Source organism: Amblyomma americanum, chromosome 8, assembly GCF_052857255.1.
Source record: "Amblyomma americanum isolate KBUSLIRL-KWMA chromosome 8, ASM5285725v1, whole genome shotgun sequence".
Taxonomy (NCBI): domain Eukaryota; kingdom Metazoa; phylum Arthropoda; class Arachnida; order Ixodida; family Ixodidae; genus Amblyomma; species Amblyomma americanum.
The window spans coordinates 112248886-112271838 of NC_135504.1; the positions used below are offsets into that span (position 1 = coordinate 112248886).

The following is a 22953-nucleotide window of genomic DNA, read 5'->3' on the forward strand; positions in this document are numbered from 1 at the left end:
TACGCGCTTCTGCACTTTCGTATGCCCTTCGCCCCAGTTGGTCGTAAACTTGTACTTTGTTGTACTACTGATATCCACGAGGCATCAATTTAAACAGCTGTGGAGCGCTGGTGAAAAGCTGTGTCTGCTGCGCGCAGCGTGTACGTCGTACCACAGAGCAGTGTGAAAAATATCCTGTGCGTGACTCTGATAGGGCAACCACATCCGCTTCAATGATGTCGTCGGCAGAACTGTGTAAACGTTGGAACTTGCTGGTTTTCCTGTGTTTAACTACTTTTATTGCTTGCACAGTTTTGTGGTGCTGCGTTTACGTAAAAACCACTCGGCGAAGCGATTATTTTCAGGAAAAAATACTTTTTCATTTTAACTTGAGTACGAAGAGCATTCCAGAACACTCAGAGATCCGTACGAATGAGAGTGATGCTAGAAAATCCCACTTACCCTGGAATTCACAGACCGGACCACCCCTGCGCAAGGACAATTCCGCCCACGGCAGCTTGCCCAACTGCTTCGAAGAAGGTACGGTGCCGGCACTTGAAAAGATGTGCGTCTGCCGCAATGGCTGGCATGGAGACGAGTGTTCCATTCCAGACGTTGTGTGGTCGAACAGGCGCTTCCAAAAGTGGTTCTCTCGTGGGCTCATCAAGCGCCGTTCCAAACCACGTCTCATCATCAATGGCTTCGTGTTCAACCACGAACTCGACCTGCTGGAAATTCGAGTAAGGGAGTTGGGCGACGCTGTCGACTACTACGTAATCTGCGAGTCCAACTACACCTTCTTCGGAACAACCAAGCCTCTGTACCTGCAGTCAAACCTGAGCGCCGGATTTCTGCGCGACCACGCGCACAAGATCTTACCCCTCACGGTGGGCGTGTTCAATTACGGCGACGGTAACCCGTGGGCGCCCGAGAACTACTTCCGCACCTCCATCTGGTACAGAGGCCAGAGCAAGCTAAAGCACTTGCTACGGGACGACGACCTCTTCATGATAGCCGATGCCGACGAGATACCCAACCGTGACGTGCTACTTTTCTTGAAGCACCACGATGGCTACGGGGAGCCGGTGGCTGTGAGTCTGCGCTGGTTCCTCTACGGCTTCTTTTGGGAAAACAGAAAACCAGTCGTTGTGGGCGGCGCTTGCACAGTGGCCTTCCTCCGCCATGTGTACGAAAACGACCCTCTGCGCCTCCGCAGAGCGGACAAATACGCCACCAGGAACCTTTCAAATACTAGAACACAGCAGCAGCGGTGGACTATAAAAGGAACGCCGCCCCTGTACGCGGGCTGGCACTGCTCCTGGTGTTTCGATGCTCACGGTATACAGGTCAGTATCCTTTACTTCCAGGTGTACAGGTGAGCGTTATTCTGCGTCAAGTTTAGTAGTGGCACTTTTAAGGCGTAGATTTTCTTCCATTGCAATTTGTTAACAAAGCGTTGCTCTCAGCTAAGACAAGAGCGGCAAAAGCTACTTACGCGACAGTCACAAGACTTTTGTTGATTCTTTTAACAAACGTTCTCTCCAAAAGAAAGGCATGGCGAAAGAAGGGTTAAAAAATTCGTTTTGTAGTCTTCAACGCATAAGGGGACCCAAAATGGAGCAGCGCGCCTCAGGTTTATACAAGAGAATTTCGAACATTTATACAAACCATTTTTAATGAAAGGTCTGCCTGAAGGGTTTCGTGTCATAAAAATTTTTAGATATGTCGATGCTTTTTAACTGCAGCAGGGGTTCATTTGAGGCAAACGCAAACCAAAGAGAAACGTGCTCCGAAGAATGAATAACAAGAGCGCGCCTAACTGAAGCAGCTTTGCTTTTTTTTAGCAAAAAGGTGTATTCACAAATGGATATTTTTCTGCAACCTGGGAGGTACATTATTATGCAAGCCTGCTGATGACAATGCATGCACAGCATGTAACCTGTTCATCCTTCCTCACATTAAAGCTCCCACAATTTGGGATAAATAAAAAAAAATAAAAATTAGGTGGCGTTCTTTTATATTTTCCCAGGAGCTAACAGTTCGAGTTCCAGTCTGGTGTTTTCGAGCACCCTTACTAACTGAACTACGAAGGGGGGGGGGGGGGGTGATGGGGAGTGCCATTTCCTAAATGTGTAGTGCCAAAGCACCCGGTAGCGAAGGCGCGGAAGAGGAAGTGGCCGGCATGCGTTAGAGAGAACGCCTCGGTCTTCTGTGAACATAAGACTCAAGCTGGTGGAAGGAAGACCGCGAGAAAGCCTATCGTCAAAGGAAAACCGCATCGAAGAGCCTAGCGCATAACTAGTGCCCTAAGAACTGGATAAATGTTTGGTGCTTATTTTATAAGAACGATACCTAAGGCTAAGGATTAATGCAATGCAAATCTGAACACTTATTTGTCTAACCCAGCTAACCGGAAGCCGCTTTATAGATAGATGGAACGTACTAACGTGCTGCCCTCTTCTTACATCGCTCAGTCCACAGTGTTGCCCCCTCGGGAAAAAAAGGCAAACTGGAGTCCATTTGATTTGGGTGCAGACTTCACTGAGGTCTATTTGCCTGCTTTAGCGTTTGTAGCTAAATGTCTGCAGTCTGCTGCCGCTGGGGTTGACAGGGTAACAGTTGGCATGCTGAAAATACTAATGTAATACTTTGCCCCGGACCCCTTGAAGATTATGATTTGATCTTTAGGAAAAGCTTGGATTCCAGAAAAAATTTGAAAACAGCGAAAATTATTTTATTGCTAAAAGACAGGAAGGAGTTTTGATCTTGACAATATTTGGCCGACTGCTCTCACTCTAAATTTTGGTTAAGCTTGTAGAACGGGTAGTCCTCAGTCGCCTCACGAATCATGTTCTATCTCTTCAAGGTTTCAGCGAGGCTCAGACTGGCCTCCAGCTTGGGTGTTCGATTTGAACCCCGCACATAGACTTGGAGAGCCATATTAGGGTTGCTGTGAAGCAGAAAGAGGTATCAGCTCTGATTACTTTGGATATTGCTAAGGCGTATGACAGCGTTGAACGCAGCATTCTGCTTCAAAAGCTAGCTGGTGAACAACCTCCTTGGTACCTCTTTACGTGGATAAGGGAGTTCTTAAGGAACAGATCATTCCTTCGCACCAAGGGTACGTTAAATTCTAACATATACGGCCACTCTAGAGGTGTCCACGAGGCTCTGTTCTTTCGCCGTTGTTGATTAATATACTAAGGCGTGATATTCCTATTCACCCGGTCGTCAAAGTTTATGTGTATGCGGATGATATTGCTTTTTTCGCTTGCGCCAAAAATATTCATGTCCTTTACGAATTGTTGCAAGAGTCTTTATATCCTCTGGAAGTTTGACTGGACAGCCTGAAGTTAACTTTAAATGTGTACAAGTGTGTCATCCTTTTTGTTCCACAGTCTTTTCATATCTGTGCCGTATCACTCTATCCTAATCCCGCGAGTTTATTCTATTAAATACTTGCGTATAATATATGACCCGCAGTTAGACAGGCTGCCCCATATTAGAAACATTGTGCTTAAAGGTGAGCATGCCCTACGCCGGTTGGCGAGGACCAGCAACAAAAAAGACGGTATGCGTCGGGGCACTCTGCTCTTCCATTATAAGGACTATGTACGGCTATGACATGAAGTCGGTTCCGTTCTCTTTTCTGGGTGCCCAAGGTACAAGCTTCAACCCCTGTTCGTTATAGAGCGACGCGCTCTGCGCCTTTGCTTAGCTCTGCCTAAGTCAGTGGTGAATGCTGTGCTGTACTTAGAGGTGCAGAGACCTGATCTAAATTTGCGGTTTCAGCTTCTTACGGTGCGTTTTTAAGGTCATTGGAGCCTGTTCCTAGATTGGCTAACCCCATATTTACAACGAACCCAACTCTCCTCTTTGGTACTTCTTGGCCTAGCTATTAGCTTCCTGAGGTTGTCTGCCAATGTAGTATATGGCTTATTGAGGAGTATCTAGATAATTTACCTAACCATATTGCCGTTTTTACAGACGCCTTGCAGCAAAATGAAAAGGCAGCCATTGTTATTTACTCAAGGGCTCTTGATTTGAGTGATTCATTTCGGGCCCCTGACTGTACCCGTATTTTTTTCGCTGAGTTTCTGGCCATTTAGTTGGGTTTGATAAAGATTGCCTGCAGTATCTCTCAGGTGATTACACTTTCAGCAGCCTTCCTATCTTGACAGCGCTCGCAAGTGCCCCGTGTACTGCAGAGCGACGTTCTCTCGCCCACCGCACATGGCACCACCGACAGTCGTGGCTGAACTTCCGGACATCTCCCCCTCCCCAAATCATACACTATCTTCGAGATCCTCCCCAGGAGCTTACATTCTCGCCTTCAGCCGTCGTTCCCCGCCGCATCTCTTCCGGCACAATTGCGTGTCAGCACTCCTGTCTCTGCATCCAAGCCGCCACTTATAAGCATCTGCTGTTCAGACAGCAGGTACGCCTTTCCCACGTGTCATCTCGGTTGGGTTTGCACCGGCAGCGGCGCTGCATCATGCTGCGCGCTTTTCTCGAGCGCACCTGTTCCTTACTGCCTATGAGCCAACGCATCAGACGCGTCCTCCCACCCTTTAGCGTCACAAGCCTGGCCACTTCAGTGTCCTGCGCCCCATACTACAGCACCGACAGTCCCATGGTCTCGGGATGATATTAATTTATCATGTATCCAGCGTTCCAGAGAACACCTCTTACTCTACGACCGCCTAAAAGCATTTCCATATTCCTGGCCGCCACACTGAATCTGTGCTGATGGCCCAGTTGTCTGAGGCACGGGAAAAAGACTTTAAAAGCCTATGCGTTGGCGCCGGCGTTGTTGTGAATCTCAGTCGGGGTTGAGCTTTTACTAAGCATTCTTTTTCTGCTGGCTACAACCTTGATGTAAAGGCTTAAAAATGTTTTAAATCCGCCTCAGTTTATAGGCCATCTTGTGGCATGAATCTGCGTGTTATTGGAGCTAAAGGCGTTTTACACCACGTGTGATCCATTCGCAGGATTTTCCCTCCTTCATAAAATTTAGGAATAACATTTTGGGAAAAGGAAACTTTTATACAGTTTCATAAAGTTTTAGAGCTACAAAGTTTTCTCCCTTTGTCCACATTAATGGCGCTTTCAAGAAGCTGCAGGAAAAAGTCTGAAAAGTATTTTTTGCGTCTAAGTGAGAGAAGTTTCGGCTAGGCATGAAACATCATTCTGAGCATTTCCTTCATTGGTCCTACTGCTCTGGCATGACGCTAGTTTTAAATTTTTTACACGAATCCTGGTTTAGCTTACCATAGATAACGGCTGCTGAAGTGATACTGTAAAATGAGATTGTCCGTTCTCTAGGATTATAAGAGAGCTCTAGAGGCATTCATATCGGGACATAACAAGTCCAATGTCTTCGCACGCCCACATTCTTGGCTGTCTTATTTTACTTGTCGCCAGGAGTTAAACTTTTGTTTTTATCTGATCGGACGTGCAACATCAGTTACGGATTATATGTCATATTTCGCGCAAGACAATCCCAGGAAAAAAAAAAAACGAACGTGTTCATACTCGTTTGGAAGGTGTGCGGCAAGCAAAACGCTTTTGGAAGCAGCCGGCTAAACAATTAAAACCAAAATCTCTTCCTTTTTCCTTTCAAATTTTCTCTGAATTGTTTCTTTTCCAGTTTTTTTTTTCAAGTTTTCTCTCAGAACCCAGTTTTCACGCTAAATACTGATGCATATCACTAAACCCAGGTCTCAGTTTAGCTTCACAAGAAAGTGACTATTTTTTTTCGGCCTTTTCGTATGTATAAAGCCATCGCCGTGTAATAGACTTGTCCTGTGCAGTGAAAATATGAATGTTTCTTCTCGGGTTCCCAGTATCAGCGTTTTATGCAAGCCAGCAGCGTGATTTCTCAGCACCCGGTTATCTCTAAGTGCGCCTTATGAAGCTTTGCTTAATAAACAGCAACGGTTGCCCCAAGTACATGGTACCAGGCCCTGCCAAGGTTGGGGCTAAATTATAACATTTTGCACAAGCGTCAGGACCTTCTTTTCTTCGTGCCACTGGTAACGATCTCTTCTGCCGCCTTTAGGCGGTAGAAGTAGCTTTTAGTCTCCAAGCTATTTCTTGTAATGTGCGATGGGGCATGCTGCTTTCATGGCATTCTATTACGAGACGTGATGGTCAAACGGCATAAGCACGTCGGTGAATCGTAAATACAATAAGGTATTTGTCTGGGCTAGTTGGCACATGGTTCAAACTGCAGGCACAGCACACGAAGGACGGGACTAAGAAAGAGACAAACACAGATTCCGTCCATCGTGCGCTGGGCCTTCATTTCCTACATAAAATCCCGTGCTATGTATTGTATACTGCTCTTAAAACATTCCTTTCTTTCTTCCTTTCTTTCTTTCTTTCTTTCTTTCTTTCTTTCTTTCTTTCTTTTTTCTTTCTTTCTTTTTTCTTCCTTTCGTTCTTTCTTTCGTTCATTCGTTCATTCATTCATCATCACTCGACATCTTTACCGAGGTCTGGAGCACAGACAAGAAACTAAAGAAGACAGCTTGATGCCGTCTGTGCTCCTTAACACTTCATATGCGCGCGGACATGTATAAATGGTAGTTGCCATCGTCAGTTGCTAATTTATAATTCAGAACATAAAAAGTCATGACTGAAAACTAAATGAACAATTCTCTTATTAATATCTGTGGACAAACAATTCACAATATACTGGTAAAAAACATTCTCGGTAATGATACGAGGTAGATACATAGATAAAAGCTGAGTAAAACAAACAAAGGACGACAGAAGGGAAGCACGGGTGAATACAGAATATCAAAGCCAACAATAGGAACGTCAAGAAAAACAAGAGAAAGTGACACGTGGGTAAAAGTTGTAGAACCTGTAGGAAAAGACGTAGTAAAGACATTCTCGGTAATTATACGAGATAGATGCATAGATAATAGCTGATTAAAACAAAGGACGACAGCAGGGAAGCACGGGTGAATGCAGAATAACAAAGCCAACTATAGGAACGCTAAGAAAAACAAGAGAAAGTGACACGTGGGTGAAAGTTGTAAAACCTGTAGGAAAAGACGTAGTAAAGACATCCTCGGTAATGATACGAGATAGATACATAGATAATAGCTGAGTAACACAAACAAAGGACGAAAGCAGGGAAGCACGAGTGAATACACAATAACAAAGCCAACGATAGGAACGTTAAGAAAAACAAGAGAAATTGACACGTGGGTGAAAGTTGTAAAACCTGTAGGAAAAGACAGTCTTTCTTCTACGTTTTCTTTTAGCTGACTCAATTTTTATTTATTTTTCATACATTACTAATATTTAGTAGGGACGGTAATCTCACGCGTAATGACTGAGTGCCGTAGTTGCTGCGCACTAATGGAATGTGCCATATTTCGTGGTGACGTGTTTCATAAACATTATCATTTCCCATCAGTTTCGATAATGTTGCAATGAAATTAGTTTTTTGGTTTCATGTTTTAAAGTATCGCTTGAGTAATGTGTCACTATACGGAAAGTAGACTGAACGGATTTTCAGATTATCAAAGAGGGGTTCTGTATGAGCATCCTATGAGGAGTCGGAAATGACGCGCAGACACTTTTTCTGCAATAGCAACAGCTTGTTCATGTTAGAGGCAGTGGTGGTCCCCCAAATTAGAGAAAAATAGCTAATGTGCGAAAGAATTAGCGAGTTATAAATAACTAATTTTACTGTGGCCGGTAAAAACGAACGTAATTTTGTTATTACTCCAACTACTTTGGCAATTTTGCTAGCCACCATGTTCACATGTGAATTCCAAGATAAATGTTCCTCGAATGTGACCCTAAGACTTTTGTAGGAATGGACAATGTCAATGACTGATGTTCCGGTCATTCAAATAAAAGTAGCGGACACGTCCTGATTTTTTGCCGTGAAGAGAATGGCTTTAGTTTAATTAGTGCTTATTCTTAATCAGTTTACAGAGCTCCATTTATGCAATTTTGACAATGTAAGGTTTTCCCGGTCGAATAAGCCCACCGGTGTAGTTTACGTAAAAGATATCGTAGTATCATCGGAGTAAATAACAAGTGTAGCTGAATCATCAGTAGATATTAGGTCGTTAATATAAATATCAAACAGCAATGGGCTGAGGATACTCCCTTGAGGCACCCCGCTGTTAATTTGCCTAATTTCAGATATGTGAGTATTAACGTGCACTTTTTGTTGGCGATACAGGCGATAACTTGCCACAAAACTTAGGAATACGTCTCTAAATTTGTTGATTGCAAGTTTTTTAGTAATGTAGTATGAATTATGAGGTTGAAGGCCTTCAATAAATCAATAAATACGCCTAGAGTTAGTAATTTGCTTTCTATTGCATGCAAAATGAGTTCTTTTTGAGTTAGACGGGCTAATTCAGTTGAAAGTTCCTTTCTATATCCGAACTGAGATTTGACTAGTATATTATGCTTTTCACAAAAATCAGCCATCTTGTTGTTAATTAACTTTTCTAATCCCTTTTGAGAAAACTGAAAGAATAGAAACGGGTCTGTAATTGGCTAGGCTATCTTTATCGCCGTCTTTGAAAAGAACGCTCACTTCTGCTATCTGCATACCATTACGAAATATGCCATGTGCAAAGGAGAGGTTATACACGTGCTCAAGGATGGGACTGATAATGTCTATGACGTGTTTTACGGGGCGCATCTGCAAGTCGTCCGTGGCATAATTTGCTGTTGTTGAAGATGAGAAACGTGTGCAAATTTCTGCACAGTTAGTTTGCTTTAAAAATGCGCTGTCACGGAAGGAATATTTAATGTTTCTTAGGCTCCGCGAATCATAGCAATAAGTCACCAGGGTGGTGAAAAATTCGTTGAAAGCGTTAGCCAGTGATGATACTGATGATGGTGTCCCATATAACTGTAAGCCTTCTAAGTTCTGTGAATTTCGGCCATGGCGACCAAGAACCAAATTAAGTCTTCACCATGCAATATCACTACGTTTCATAAGTTCAGTGTTAAAAAGGTTGTGAAGGCAATTTCTTTTGCTTTGTCTTCAAAAATTTGTCACTTTGTATCTGAAAGCCTTAAAAGCGGGCATGTCTTCAGGAACCTCTGTTTCAATAAAACGTTCGAAAAGAGCATCCTTTTGTTTAATTATTTTTAAAGAATGGTTTGTTATCCATAGTTTAAGAGTGTTTTTATGGTTTGTTGCTTTGAGGGAAAAAAATTTTGTTATCAGCTAACTTAAATAACTAAAGAAAAGTGTCGTAAGCAGTGTCCGGGTGCGATTCATTCAGACTTGTTCCAACCTAATTTGAGATATTTCATTGCGAAACTGTTCCAGCGGGGTGCCTCAATAGAGTACCCTCGTCCATTGCCGTTTAACAGAATGGGTTAATGTCCCGATATGTCATGTAACGCGTTGCTTGGAATGATGATTGTGTTAATTTGGGGCCGGGAATGACAAATATTGCAGAAACGGGTACAAGCTTTGACCCGGCCTGGTGCTCGGCTTGCTAGGGCTACATGGCTTGGCGAAGGACCCTGCGCATTCAAATCTCGTCTTTGTGGGCTTGTGAGAGAGACAGCACTAAATCAAAAGGGCCACAAATGGGCTTCTACCGCACAAGGATGATTTAGGGTTGCTTGACGGCGGAACTTATCTCTGATCCGTCAAGGCAACTGTGGTCAAGACCCTTTACCCAAGCATCTCACCTCAGAATAGCCGAGCACAAGGCAGGGAGAAATCTTGTACCCATTAGAATACCGGGGTGTCCCCGGCGGCACTGGGGATCGAACCTAGCACCTCCCGAATGCGAGGCGGATGATCTACCACAAGGCCACACTTCGGTTTTCATATTAATGTTTTATTTTTGACGATTCCTGATTTGAGGCAAGTAAATCTCCACCCATTTAGACAATGCCCTGATGGAGGGTTTTGTGGCGCTGTTAAACTTATAATTAAGTTCAACAGCTGGTTGAGCTTATTGTTGCTGAGGAGGGCAGCAGCAACAATTGTTCTTTTGCTAGCTTCCCGGTCTGCGCTTTATTTAGATGAAATAACACCGCATTACATCTGCTGATCGACTTGTTTCGCCTACGGCACCTTCGAACCTGAGAAGGCAAAAGGCTAGCCTGAAGCATATATGACGACCCCGTTAAATCATATGCGAAAGTCTAACAGTTAGCAGCTATTATAAATGGTACTCTACGTACATATTCACGCTACCTGTAACACACACACTTTCTGAGACTGCCCACATCTTCAGAACGTCCTCCCCTTGTATTTCTCCAATTCCCATCTCAAAGCAGCGACGTTGAGAGGGTGAGCTCGCACCAACGTCCTACAATCTCTACACTTAAAGGGAGCTAATAGTTAACCATGCCATAGCTGTTGTCACATCATAACACCAGACAGGGCGTTTCTTTGCAGACGTCTTCTATCGCTCTGGCTGGCTTCGAATTTCTGTTAGTGTGGCTACAGAAAATTACATTTGCACAAAGAGAACATTAAACATAACAGGAAAGATCGATGTATTCCCGTGAACTGAAACATGACAGTTTTAAAGACTCTACGACGTCTACTTGGTAATGCGTCTGACTGTGTATCTTTCTGAGCTTGTTTCACTCGCATATCATTGGAGCTTCATTTGGGGTCTGCGGGAAGACTAACCTGAATATTGTGTGTTAACTCAGAAACGAGAGCAGAAAGGGCTAAAATGCGGCCGTAATAATCTGTTGGAAACATGTACGGCTCAACCGCGCACGAATCTTATAGAAATTACAGGTGTAGAGAAAACGTTTCGGGGGAAAAACGTCCCCACCTTTAAAAACCCACCTTGGAATAGACTATCTTTTCGACGGCCCCTCTCCCGCCCCCCCCCCCCTTTTGAAATGCTTTCATATTAATGCCCGGTCTCTCAGCAACAAATTTGATGAATTTTCCACGCTTCTGGCAAGTTTTGGTTTCGCCTTTGTTGTACTCATGATATCTGAGACGTGGTACGTAAATCACCATGTGTTCACGCTTCCCTCATACGAAACATTTTTCCTATATCGTCAAAATGGACGGAAAGGCGGTGGTGTGTCCCTGCTGGTGAATCAATCCGTGAAGTGTGAACTGCTTCCAGAGCTAAGCTTCATAACTGATTGTTGCGAAGTACTGACAGTTCTCAGCAACTGTACTGTTTTCTCAGTTTTTTACCGCCCTACCAGTGGTGATGAGAATGCTTTCCTGAAATGTCTGGACTCCCTCATTCATGTCATTAATGATTAGAAGTATAATATTGTATCAGGCAGTGATTTTAACATTGATATGTTGTGTAATAATACTATTCCGAACAATTTTGAGATTCTTCTTTCCTCAAATGGCTGCTCAAACATAATAACAGAACCCACTCACATTCGTTCAAGCACTTCAACGTTACTTGATGTTTTTATTACAAATTTTGATATAGCCCACATTAAGAGTGGTGTAATCTGCTGCGACATTAGTGACCACATGGGAATTTATATGTGTGAAGAAAAAGATCGGGCAAATAGGTTGAATGATCACCCTTATAAGCGCCAAATAATCACTGAGCATAGACTCAACACCTTCAGCAGAGCAGTAGAAAATGAGACATGGGATTACATTTGCTCTATAATGTGTCCTAATAGCGCATACCACACGTTTTTACGCAGGTTTATCGCTGTGTATCAAAATAATTTACACTTTACGAAGGTAACAAACCGAAGAAGAATTAGGAAGCCATGGATTTCGTCGTCTTCTTTGCATCGCAACGAGGTAAAAAGCAAACAATACTGGAAATTTATCAGAACCAGAGAGCCTGATGACTGGACACCGTACAAAGCTTATCTCAACGAATTAAATCGCGATATTAGAACCGCTAAGGACAGTTACTACAGTGCTGTCTTTGAGAGTAGCGGGGGTCGTGCGGATAAACGAAGACGATGATGAATTTTTATGGCGCAAGGGCAGCGTTGGCCAAAGAGCGCCATGGCACAAGGTTGTTTTTCATTGCACAAGGTGGGGTCAAAGACCCATATACGTATACATTGTGGAAACAGCTTTCCAACATCATTAACCGGAAGACGAAGACCTAGTGGGTGGATACGTGTCTGCTTCTAGGTCTGTGTTTTCGCTTTTCGCTGTCTTCTCGTGTGTGGCGTGGGTCGGACAGTGCCCTCCGTGCGACCGAATGCTGACGACGCCCCTACGGAGAAATTCCCGGCACGGCGGGCGCATTCTCAAGTGAGAAAACCCAACCGGAACCCTCAGGGGCAAGCTAGGCTTAGCTCGGCGCTGCCGAGCGAGGCCGCGCTACGCGTCTGCATGGATTCTGCGTTGTCGACGACGGCTACGCGGATGCCCGCTGTGTTGCCACCTGACGCAGCCTCCACGTCCACGCAATCGTCAGCGCCTCTAGGCCTCCAGCCTGCGCCGTCTTCCGATGCTACGACTTTGGCCTGTGACATGGACTGCTCTACCGCCTCCGTGCCCGTGGCACTCCCTCAAGAAACTGTGCCCGTCGCGCCAGTTCAGTATTCCCACCAAGGGCCGTCACCAGCGTCTGAGCCTCCTCCACAGATGCCTCCCGTGAGTCAAGGCTCTCTTCCGCCTGCTGCGAACTCGTTCCGCGTTACCATCAAGCCTACATTGCGCTTTGATATGACTGCCATCCCTGCCCGGAATGTTCAAGCCACAATTGACCATGCCCTTGGCTCTTCGAACTACTGCGGGTTTGTCGTCCATCGCCCATCGAACACCATCACGGTAAACTTGTCATCCTTGATGGACGCCCAGAAACTTTGCGCAGTTACGCGGATCCCCCTGGATGACAGCAAGCATGTCCCGGTGCAAATATATTTTGCATCTGGTCCTGACACACTCCGCTGCATGGTTTATCATGTCGACAGCACGAGCCCTCCCGAGGAGGTGCGCGCAAATATTCGCTGCTCTACTCATGTTGTACTGCAAGCACGGCCTATGGGTCGCCGGGGCTCATACCTGCTCATCCTGCAAGGCCCGTTGACTCTCCCGAAGTACCTTACTTACTACGGTGCGATCGTCAAACCACAGCCCTTCCGACCTCGTCGTATTTTTTGCTATCACTGCCACAAAGAAGGACATATGCAAAATACCTGCCCTAATCCAGCAGCTGTGGCCGACATGACTGAACCAACAGCTCATTGTGCCCTCTGCAAATCGCCGGACCATGACATTCGCTCCCCCGCTTGTCCAAAGAAGAAGCCAGCGAAGAAGTTTCACAAGTTGCCTGCAAAAATGGATGTCCCTACAAGTAATCGCTTTGCAGCTCTCGCATGTGACGACAACGACTTCCCTGAACTTCCTTTATCTGAGCCTGCTGCTCACCATACGTCTCCTCGCCAGCGTACATATGCACAAGCGGCTCACCTTCCCGGATCAAATGGTACGCCTAAACGTCCAGTGCATCCATCACATGTGGATACTACAGATGAAGACACAGCTTTAGACAATGCAATCGCGGAGGCTCGCCGCCGACTAGACGAACTCACCCAGCGCCGGGAACAGCGTCGTTCTCAATCCTCTCGAAGAATTCTCATAACTCGGGAGCAATCATCAGAGGAATCACCTAGGGTAAGCACTGGCCCACAATCAGGTGCCGACCACCTGTTAGCCGTGACTACCCCGACAGTGGACAAGATATTAGCGCTGATGAAGCAGGTGACATCCCTCATCGTGGAAGCTCTTCGGCCTCGTCATGGATAGCGCATCATCATCGGTGGTGGTGCAGTGGAACTGTCGAGGTTTCGCTAATAAGGCCTCTGAAGTGAACATCCGCCTTCGCGACGGAAAGCTGAGGGCATGGGCGTTCCTACTGCAAGAGCATAATGCACTCCCACGCCTTTCAGGTTTCTGCGCATACCATTCACCCTCTATCCCTGATCGCCGTTGCACCGCCTCCTCCCTCAGCCCAGGTAAATCTGCAATTTATATTCACAGTTCAGTTCCGCACACACCGCTCGACCTTTCACGGTGGTGCAACACACGTCAAGAGGTTGTCGCCCTTCTCGTAAAACCTGCACGCACACCCCTTATTCTAGTTTCTTTTTATAGTCGTCCTGGCTCCGCATCTCCCAATCTGGGATGGGTTCGTTTTCTACGTTCTACCAACTCGGGTATCCCTATTCTAGTTGGCGGTGACTTCAACGGCGCACACACTGCGTGGGGTTACCCATCGGATTCCTCAAGGGGTTCACACATCCAAGGGAGCTTTTCAGATCATTCCTTTCAACTTTTAAACCACCCGAATACTTCTACCCGCCCACGAGGTGGCCCGTATTCACCTGATTTGACTTGGTGGTTAGGCCCCGGTAACCCTCGTTGGGCTGTTGATTCTGATACTTGGGGTAGCGATCATAGCCCTATTTTTATCTCCCTCACGCCTACGCGTCTACGAAAAATACGCCGCACTGTACGAATAACATCATGGGATTCTGTACGCGCAGACAATCATTTATCTACATTCAACCCCTCTTCAGCATTGTCTACTCTATCTGATGTTCTCGCTACTCACACTATTACCACTACTGTAAATGAAGATGACCCAAACCCGGACATACATCTCTTGAATCTGTGGGCTCTTCGTCGCCAGGCGGATCTTTACGCTACTCGTCACCCCGATGACCCTTCGGCTCTTCCTACTCTTCACCGCGCTACCGCACGGGCGCGGCGCTATGCAAAGCGGCTAGGCAGGCAACGCTGGGCTGCATGGTGTGCCCGCCTGTCCTCTACGCAGGGCAATCGACATCTTTGGAGAGTGTTTCACGCCATGGAGCGCCCTTCTCAGGTTGCAGATTACACAGAGAGCATTCGCCTCGCGCTAAATGTGGATGAGGACACATTTGCACAACAAGCGGCCCGTCAATTTTTTCCAAACCATGACTGCACCGCTACATCTCCACCTGACTTATCGGTAACAGAGCCCCCCGATGGGATTACTTCTGACCTCACCATGGCAGAGCTGCTGGCCTCCATTGACCGTTTAAAAACTACTACTACTCCCGGGCACGACGGCATACCTAACTCCTTATTCCGTAACTTGGAAGGGAGGGCTTTGGAAACCCTACTTGATACTTTTAACGAAGTGTGGCTTTCTGGCATCATGCCGGGAGACTGGAAGCATTCTATTGTGGTTCCAATCCCCAAGTCAGGTCAGCCTCCAGTATCTCTCTCGGCCCTTCGTCCAATTTCTCTTACCCCTACCATCTGCAAGCTTTATGAAAACATTCTAGCCGCACGCTTATCATGGTGGCTGGAATCCCATGATTGTTACCCAGATTCCCAAATTGGTTTCCGCCCACATATTGGAACGGAGGACGGCCTTGCTACTTTGGCTGCTGACGTGCTTGACCACTCTCCACAGAGTCACCTTGTACGAACCGTAATCGCTACAGACATAACAAAGGCATATGATAACATCCTTCACTCTGCCATTCTTGCCTCCCTTCAAACTCTTGGTCTCCCTCACCGGTTCCTCCTCTCCATTCACGCCTTTTTAGCAAATCGAACCTTCAGCGTGCGTGTCCACGGAAAGCCCTTTGGTAATTTCACTTCCAATAGAGGAGTGCCGCAGGGCTCCGTTCTCGCCCCCGCATTATTTAATGTGGCTTTAATTCCTCTGGTTCGAGCCCTAGAGACCATCCCTTCTATCCGCGTGCTTGCATATGCCGATGATATCACCTTGTGGTGCTGTCATCCAGATGCGTCTATTCATCAGTCGGTCCTTCAACACGCGCTGGATGTATTGACATCTCGCCTCCCACCTTTGGGTCTAACACTCTCTCCTACTAAATCATGTTTCATTCGAATTGGAAATAAAGCCGCCTTACGGAAAGCTCCCCCTTTAAATTTTACGGTACATAATTCTCTGATTCCTCAGGTAGAAACTGTTCGTATTCTTGGTCTTCTCCTCCATACATCTGGGACTGGCACCCCGTGGCTGACAGCCACCCGTAAATCGGCTCACGCTACTCTAGGTCTGATTCGTCGCATAGCTATGCGCTCTGGTGGCGCACGTGCTCATACGGCCCGCCAGCTTGTGCGCTCTATCCTTCAGCCACGGATAGTATATCAGGCTCAATTTCAACGTCTCACCCGCAGACAGTGGGACTCCCTTGAAGCTATCAATCGTGAGGCTATGCGCGTCATAACATATCTGCCTCGTTTAACACCCATACCTGTGCTACAGGAGTTCGCCCAACTTAATACACTCAGTGAGATCATCGACCAACGGGTGGCAAATAGAGCTCGCAAACAGTCTCTCAAACTTCATCGTTTAAAGACACTTCCACCGTGGTCCTATTGCCAGCTCACTGACAATCGCCCCACTGTTTCCCCGTCGGTATCAGCAGCGTATCTGCCTGAAGGGTGCATATTATACACGGATGCATCTCATTCTGCAGAGAGGGGAGTTACTGCTGTGTATAGTCCATCTCATCCGCATCTCAACTCTCGCGCGACGTATACTGCGGATACGTGCACTCCCCTGGCATTGGAACTTCAAGCCATTTACAATGCCATTGCTTCCCTTCCGCTCGTTCCAACATTCAATACAGTTCACATTTACACCGACTCCCGCGCCGCCCTTAAACAGCTGAAGGCTGTTCGACGAACGTTCCAGATTTCACAATCTATTCATGTGCTCTGCGCAAAGTATCCATGTCCTGTGCGCATACACTGGATTCGCGGCCATGCCCAGGATCCACATAACATTCAAGCGGATGCTATGACTCATCTTCATACATTAGACGATCCGCCACCTTCCCCTCTTCCCCCAGATCCGTTCCTGTCCCACGTTTCCGATTCCGAAGTTCTGCGCCAGCGAACACGCGCTCTAATTCCTCCGTGTTCGCACCCTCTCCCCCGTAGTCTTACTCGGCAGGAGGAGGTATCCGTGCGCCGGATTCGGGCAGGGGCGGCTCTGACACCATCTGTCCGTCATCGGTGGCGTGCCAAAGATCTGCCACTACCTGACAGGTGCCCTCACTGTGGCGCTGCACCGGACATATGTGATGTGCGGCATTTGTTGTGGACGTGCCCAGCGACGGCTGCTATCAGAAAACGGCTCCTCAGGGAGGTTGGCCTGCGGTGGAACCGCGAAAGTGACTTCGTGAAGTGGACAATGGACAACCGTTTCATTAACAACCTCTGCGACTACCTCAGCGCAACGGTTCTTCACTCCTTCTTTTAACTTTCAATCCCGTGCATTCCTTCCCCCCTTTCCTTTTCAACTTATGCCTCATGGCACACTTCTCGAATAAAAAAAAAAAAAAAAAAAAAAACATCATTAACCGTTCAAGTATTACCAAAGCTCCTGATATATTACAGTCAGTGGTGTTGGGAGGAGTAGGTTCGACTTGACTACTGCGTTTAATGATTCCTTCCTTGATAACTCGCGGTCACAATATCACCCGGAAGCGATCGAATTTCTTGAGACTAACAACCCGCAGAGTGTTTTTGTTACTGCAGTTTACAAAGAAGAAGTTCGATCAATCTTAAGAGAACCACACAATAGCACATCGCGTGATTCGGACCTGCTTGAAATTTCTCCGGTTAAGTATGTTATAGACGTTATTTCACCTTCATTGACTCATGTATTTAATCTATGTCTTAGAAAGGGAACGTTTCCCACGGAGACGCAAGTTGCTAGAGTACTGTCTGTATTTACAAAAGGTGATCACAATAATATCACCAACTATAGGCCAATATATCTTCTACCAGTGTTTTCCAAAGCTCTCGAAAAAGTGGTCGCTAAACGCCTGCACCAATTTTTGGATCGCCACACTATCGCCGCTCTCAGCATGGTTTTCAGAAAGGCTTTTCTTCTGAAACTGCATTGGTGGCCCAAAAAGAATTCATCTTAGAAAACTTTGAAGAAAAAAGGATTACACTTGGTGTTTTTATGGACTTTTAAAAAAGCATCCGAAAGCATTAGTCATGACACTCTTCTTGCGAAAATTCAGAGATATGGTATCAGAGGCCATGTGCTAGAGCTAATTCGTTCTTAATTTTCGCACAGATATCAATATGTCGATATCAATGAATGCTCCTCGCACATGACTGAAATCAAAACTGGCGTCCCGCCCCGCAATAGAGTAACTTAAGTCCACTTCTGTTTAATTTATACATCAATGATATTACCACTATTAACAGGAATGCATAGTTTATAATATACGCGGACGACACAAGCATATTCTTCAGTGGTTACAACCCCGATGACCTCGTTATCCTTCCAAATAAGACACTTTCAGCGCTTGTCCACTGGGTAAACTCTAATGCTCTACAGATAAATGTCTCGAAAACGAAAGCAATGTTCTTTCGTCCGAAAGGAAAAATATTAAGTTTCTCCAGACAACTTTGCTATGCCTCGAGTAGTATAGAAATTGTTAACACCTTTAAAACATTAGGAATCTTGTTTACGAAAAAACTGCTCTTAGATACACATATTGATCATATTTGCCTTAAGGTTGCTCGTGTAGTTGGCACACTATCACGGTATCGCTATTTTTTCTCGAGCTCAATTATACTGGTTATGTTTATAACACTCTTCATGTCGCATTCGCATTATTGCAACCAAGTTTGGGGAGCTGCTCTAAAGACCACTCCTCAAAATTTTTACCTCGTTAAAAAGAAGACCTTAAGAAATATGTTCAACCAACCTTGTAATTATCCTTCCGCAGACCTTTTTTTTGCAATTGTAACGTGCCGAAAATATTTAGTTCTATGATATACGTCTATTCTTGCGCTGCAAACAGGAAACACGGGGCATAATTTAAACAATATCTCAAATCGCTAAGCTGGACTTCCTAGTGCCTACATACCCGCTACGCCGTCTACGGCACTACACCCTTAAGACGCTAAGAACTAACTGCGGGCTAGAGATGCTTAGATATTATCTTCCCGCACTACTCAACCGTCTCTTTGATGCCGGCATTCACATTAATAAATGCAGGAATGCTGACCTCCGGGTGTTATTTCACTAAATGATTCTAATTTTTTTTCTCTTATGGTTTGTGGTAGTTATGTATTTCTATAGGGTCGAAATATGCAGTCTCGTTGAATGATTAGCGTAACCCGCCAGCGCGCCAATATCATGTTGTCTTCATTCATGTATTTTGAAGATTGTTCTTTTTTATGCGTTGTCAACGTGTTTACTACAGCAAAATTAAGTGCTATAATCTCTGTATACAGAATGTTTAAGTAATGCTTTCTGTGCATGCTTTGAATTTTGTATGTTACTTGTCCTTTATGTTACATCGCACGCTTACTTTGTGTCTCCCCTGTTCATCCATAGATTGTGAATTATGTCTTAGGTTTATGTATGCCCTTCTTGTCTTCATGTAAATAATGGCGCCACTGTTGCTAGATGTTGTGGGCCTCGGGAGCTGCGGCTTTTTTTTTCCGGGGCCCACTGCTCTCTCTAGCAAGAAATAAACTGAAACTAAAACTGAATATGACATATACATGTAAGCATGAAGATAGCACCTCGGTCACGCAGACCAGGTCATGCCAAGGCAAAGCACTCCAATAGACGCACTTGCCCTGGACCACATCCTTTTCACCGCCATCATTTTTCAAAGGACGCCCCGCATCTTTTCGTTCTTTAGTATCTTCCATGCGGACAGGTGCATTCGCTGAAGCTTGCAGTGCTACAGCTTGCCAAGAAGAAACGCAATCTAAGCCTTGCTAGCACAGTGAAGAAATGCAGCGGGAAGCAAAGAAATACACGAAACTGCAAAACATGGAAACTAAAACAATAAAAGATCATGCAAGCTAAAATCAGTAAAATGTGACAAAAGTAAAGGAAATGAGTGTCTAGGTGAAAGAAGACCGAGTAACGAAACAAAATTTTTAAAGTGTCAAAAAGGAACGACAATGCAATCCAACAAAAACATGATAAAGGATGAAGTAAAGTGAATAAACTGAAGTAAAAAAATTTAACAGATTGAAGTTAGAACCGGATATTTTTTCCCAACAGCGCGCAAGAAATCTTCAGTTCTGGTCATCTCGGCACTGTAGTTTCCACATAAGGTCAAGACATTGCTGCATGGCCAAGAGCGCAGATTTATTTCTATTCTTTGGGGGTGCACCGACTTGACACTGGAATATCTTCACTATCACGGTGGCTTCTTCTCAGCGCAAAGCGGCAATCGTCTTCGATACGGTTGGGCCGCTGTGGTTCAGGATGCTTCCCAGACTCCTATTTCAAGCTTCCGTGTGATTCTTGATCATATGTCCTGCATCAAGGGTTGCAGCGTGGACGTTCCACAACGCAGGAGGATAAGTGGCACACGTTTGCCGCAAGGTTACGATGATTCTGGCTCTTTTTATCCGCCTGTAGGCACCGGAAACGTATGTAGTATCGAAGTAGTCTACTATTTTTTGGGCAGCTTCTGCCAATAGGCCTGCTAGCACAGTTATATAATAGGTACCCATCTATATATAGGAGTTGTTAAGTAAGTGCGTCGTAAGTCCATTTAATAAAAACCTCAGGTTATTCCTTCTAAACTGTGATCAACCTGCACTTTGGCAAACTGCTAACTTGAGCGTCGCTGGAAACGTAATTTCTCGTTCATACGTTCTAACAGTATCTTTTTTTCATTGTTTTGTATTGGTTTCAACCTACAATAAGTCCCTGCAGTATATTTGGTCTATTTTTTCTGCTAGATAGGAGCTAAAAATTATGCTTGTTTCTCCTATATGATTTTTTTTTCTGTTTTTGCATGATATCGCATAATGTGTGGGACATTGTGTCGCGCCCCTTATTATCTGCCCCTTATTGTGGGTTAGGTTTCAAGTCTACATGCCTCGCACCTCGTGCGGTCATTTCAAAGCTGAAATTTCGTGTGCGAATACATTTCAAACTTCTAACTTAGCATTTCCCTTTCCTTGAAAGTGTAAGCCTGTCGAATATGCCTTCCAGTTTGGTATGTTTTTCTATTCGCAACAAATCTGCCGCCGTTTCAAGAACTTGATCTCACAAATCGTTCATGGGCTGCTGTATGTCACTACGCAGGTTAAACTGGCGGCGGCGCAAAGGGATGACGGGATACGGTGGGGCGACTTCGCTGACAAGACAGACCGCTCATACATCGAATCCCTGCGCAAGAGCGGAAGATACTTCGACAACAGCCCGCCCCTTGCCAGCTGCGACCCTTACCAGGCGGCCCCGGCGTACGTCAGGAACAACGCCAACCGTTTCAGATATCTCATGACTGTAAATGCTTGAACGTTGCGACTAGATCAATCTTCAGGCCATATGAGTTCTGGTTTAAGAAGGTGATCCTGCCGATCCCCGGTAAGTGCTGAGTTACAGGCGGTTCCCTGAAGGACTCCAGGCTTACCCTGGAATGGTTATTACGTGACCGATAGAGAAATAATGCTATAAAAAACCGCTAGAGAAAATAACCGCTAGAGAAAACAATGCGTTGCACGCATTGTTTAATATTTGTTGCGACATTTAGGTATTATACAAATCAGGCCAATCTGCCTTTGCAAGCTGCGGCTTCCTGGACTCCTGGTTGTGTACTAATGTACTCGCTCTTAGAGTAATATATAGCGCTTCAGCACTGTGTCTGGGCCTTGACAACAAAAAAAGGCAATATATAAGTGGTCGGCCATCTGTGACAGTTTTGCCGATCGGCTTTGTGACAAGGCTCAATGTCAATGCCGTCTATTTTACCCGTCCTCTAGCAGCGTGCGCATGTGAATTGCCGTCACTTAGAGAAAATCGCAGTAAATGGGTTCCGCTTCACATTCTCATTCCAATTTACTACAGCTGAAGAAATAAATTTGCTATCTTTATACATTGAGCGCGAAGTTATGTGATCAATTTGCTACTCTAATCTGCCTTGTATCATTCACTTCGAGGTGGAAAGAACATTTTTTTTAAGTTCTGGACGAAAAGCTAAATGTGCTGAAAGAATCTACGATATATTCATCTATATCCTTGTCGATATGGTTTAAGTGTAACCACCAGGATCTGTTCAAGCCTGTGTTTCTAGTTGAAAACGACCTGCGCAAGCTCTTCTAATAAATGACACCCTTACTAACTTGTAAACGAAGGTAGCAGATTTCCACGGGTGCATACATAAGCTAAACTGCTCGATATGTGTTAATGTAACTTATTTCCCTTAAGTACCTTCCATACTACGCGAAGGCTCCGTATTGTACTCAGGAAGCCGGTACTAAACAGGCATGTTCAATTAATCTGTTCAAATAAAAAGACAGACCGTGAGATGTATGCTTGTTCTCAACAGCTTGAATATCCCCAACAGTTCGCCTGAACACAACTTCACACGAACAAATTCATACGCACAAACCTAGCAATAAGTTTATTGGCACTTGGGCGGTTTCAGTGCTTGTAGCAGAAAATACGCGGGTAGGATGGAATGTTTTGTTTCAGACATGTGGTTTATTACGGTCCTCAGTGTAGTAGCGCTGCAGGGAGCACTTCTACAAAGCCTATCTAGGCGATCTTGCGTGTCCGAGTCTGTGCACGAAGCAACGTCTTTTCGGCTCAACCAGACACGCGAGTGCCCACGACGGCATCAGCGGGGTGTCGAAGAGAATCCGCGTCGTCCGCCACCTTCACGCACTAGTTCTCTTCAATTTATGTCCCTTAATCCTAGTGCCCTAGCTGTAATGGCATGTTTAAAGCAAAACCCCAGTCGTAAAAAAATGACTAGCCGTGTGCAAAATACAAAATATTTCGAATTTTTGTCGCTATGACAGATTTTTCTCTTTGGTAGTATTGTCCTGTAGTACGGTAGTTCTTAACCCATTGCAGAAAATCTGTTCTGAAGGCACAAATTTTTATGTTTTGATTTTAACCTGGGACGGCCAGAGAGAGAGAAAAAGGAAGAGATATACAGGAAGAGTGAAGAGGCGTGCCGGAAACGGGATACCTCTCCTCCTACTCTGCACTGGGGAATGGGAAGAGGAGAAGA

The 22953-nt window shown here is 45.3% G+C and overlaps 1 protein-coding gene across 1 annotated transcript; it reads left to right on the forward strand.

The window, feature by feature from the left end:
- The first annotated feature begins 411 nt into the window (after window positions 1-411).
- On the forward strand, window positions 412-22159 carry LOC144100638 (beta-1,4-mannosyl-glycoprotein 4-beta-N-acetylglucosaminyltransferase-like). Its single transcript, XM_077633520.1, has 2 exons — window positions 412-1325; window positions 21021-22159. Exons 1-2 carry the CDS (start codon window positions 543-545, stop codon window positions 21231-21233), a joined length of 996 nt encoding a protein of 331 aa, XP_077489646.1. The 5' UTR covers window positions 412-542; the 3' UTR covers window positions 21234-22159.
- The last annotated feature ends 794 nt before the right edge of the window (window positions 22160-22953 follow it).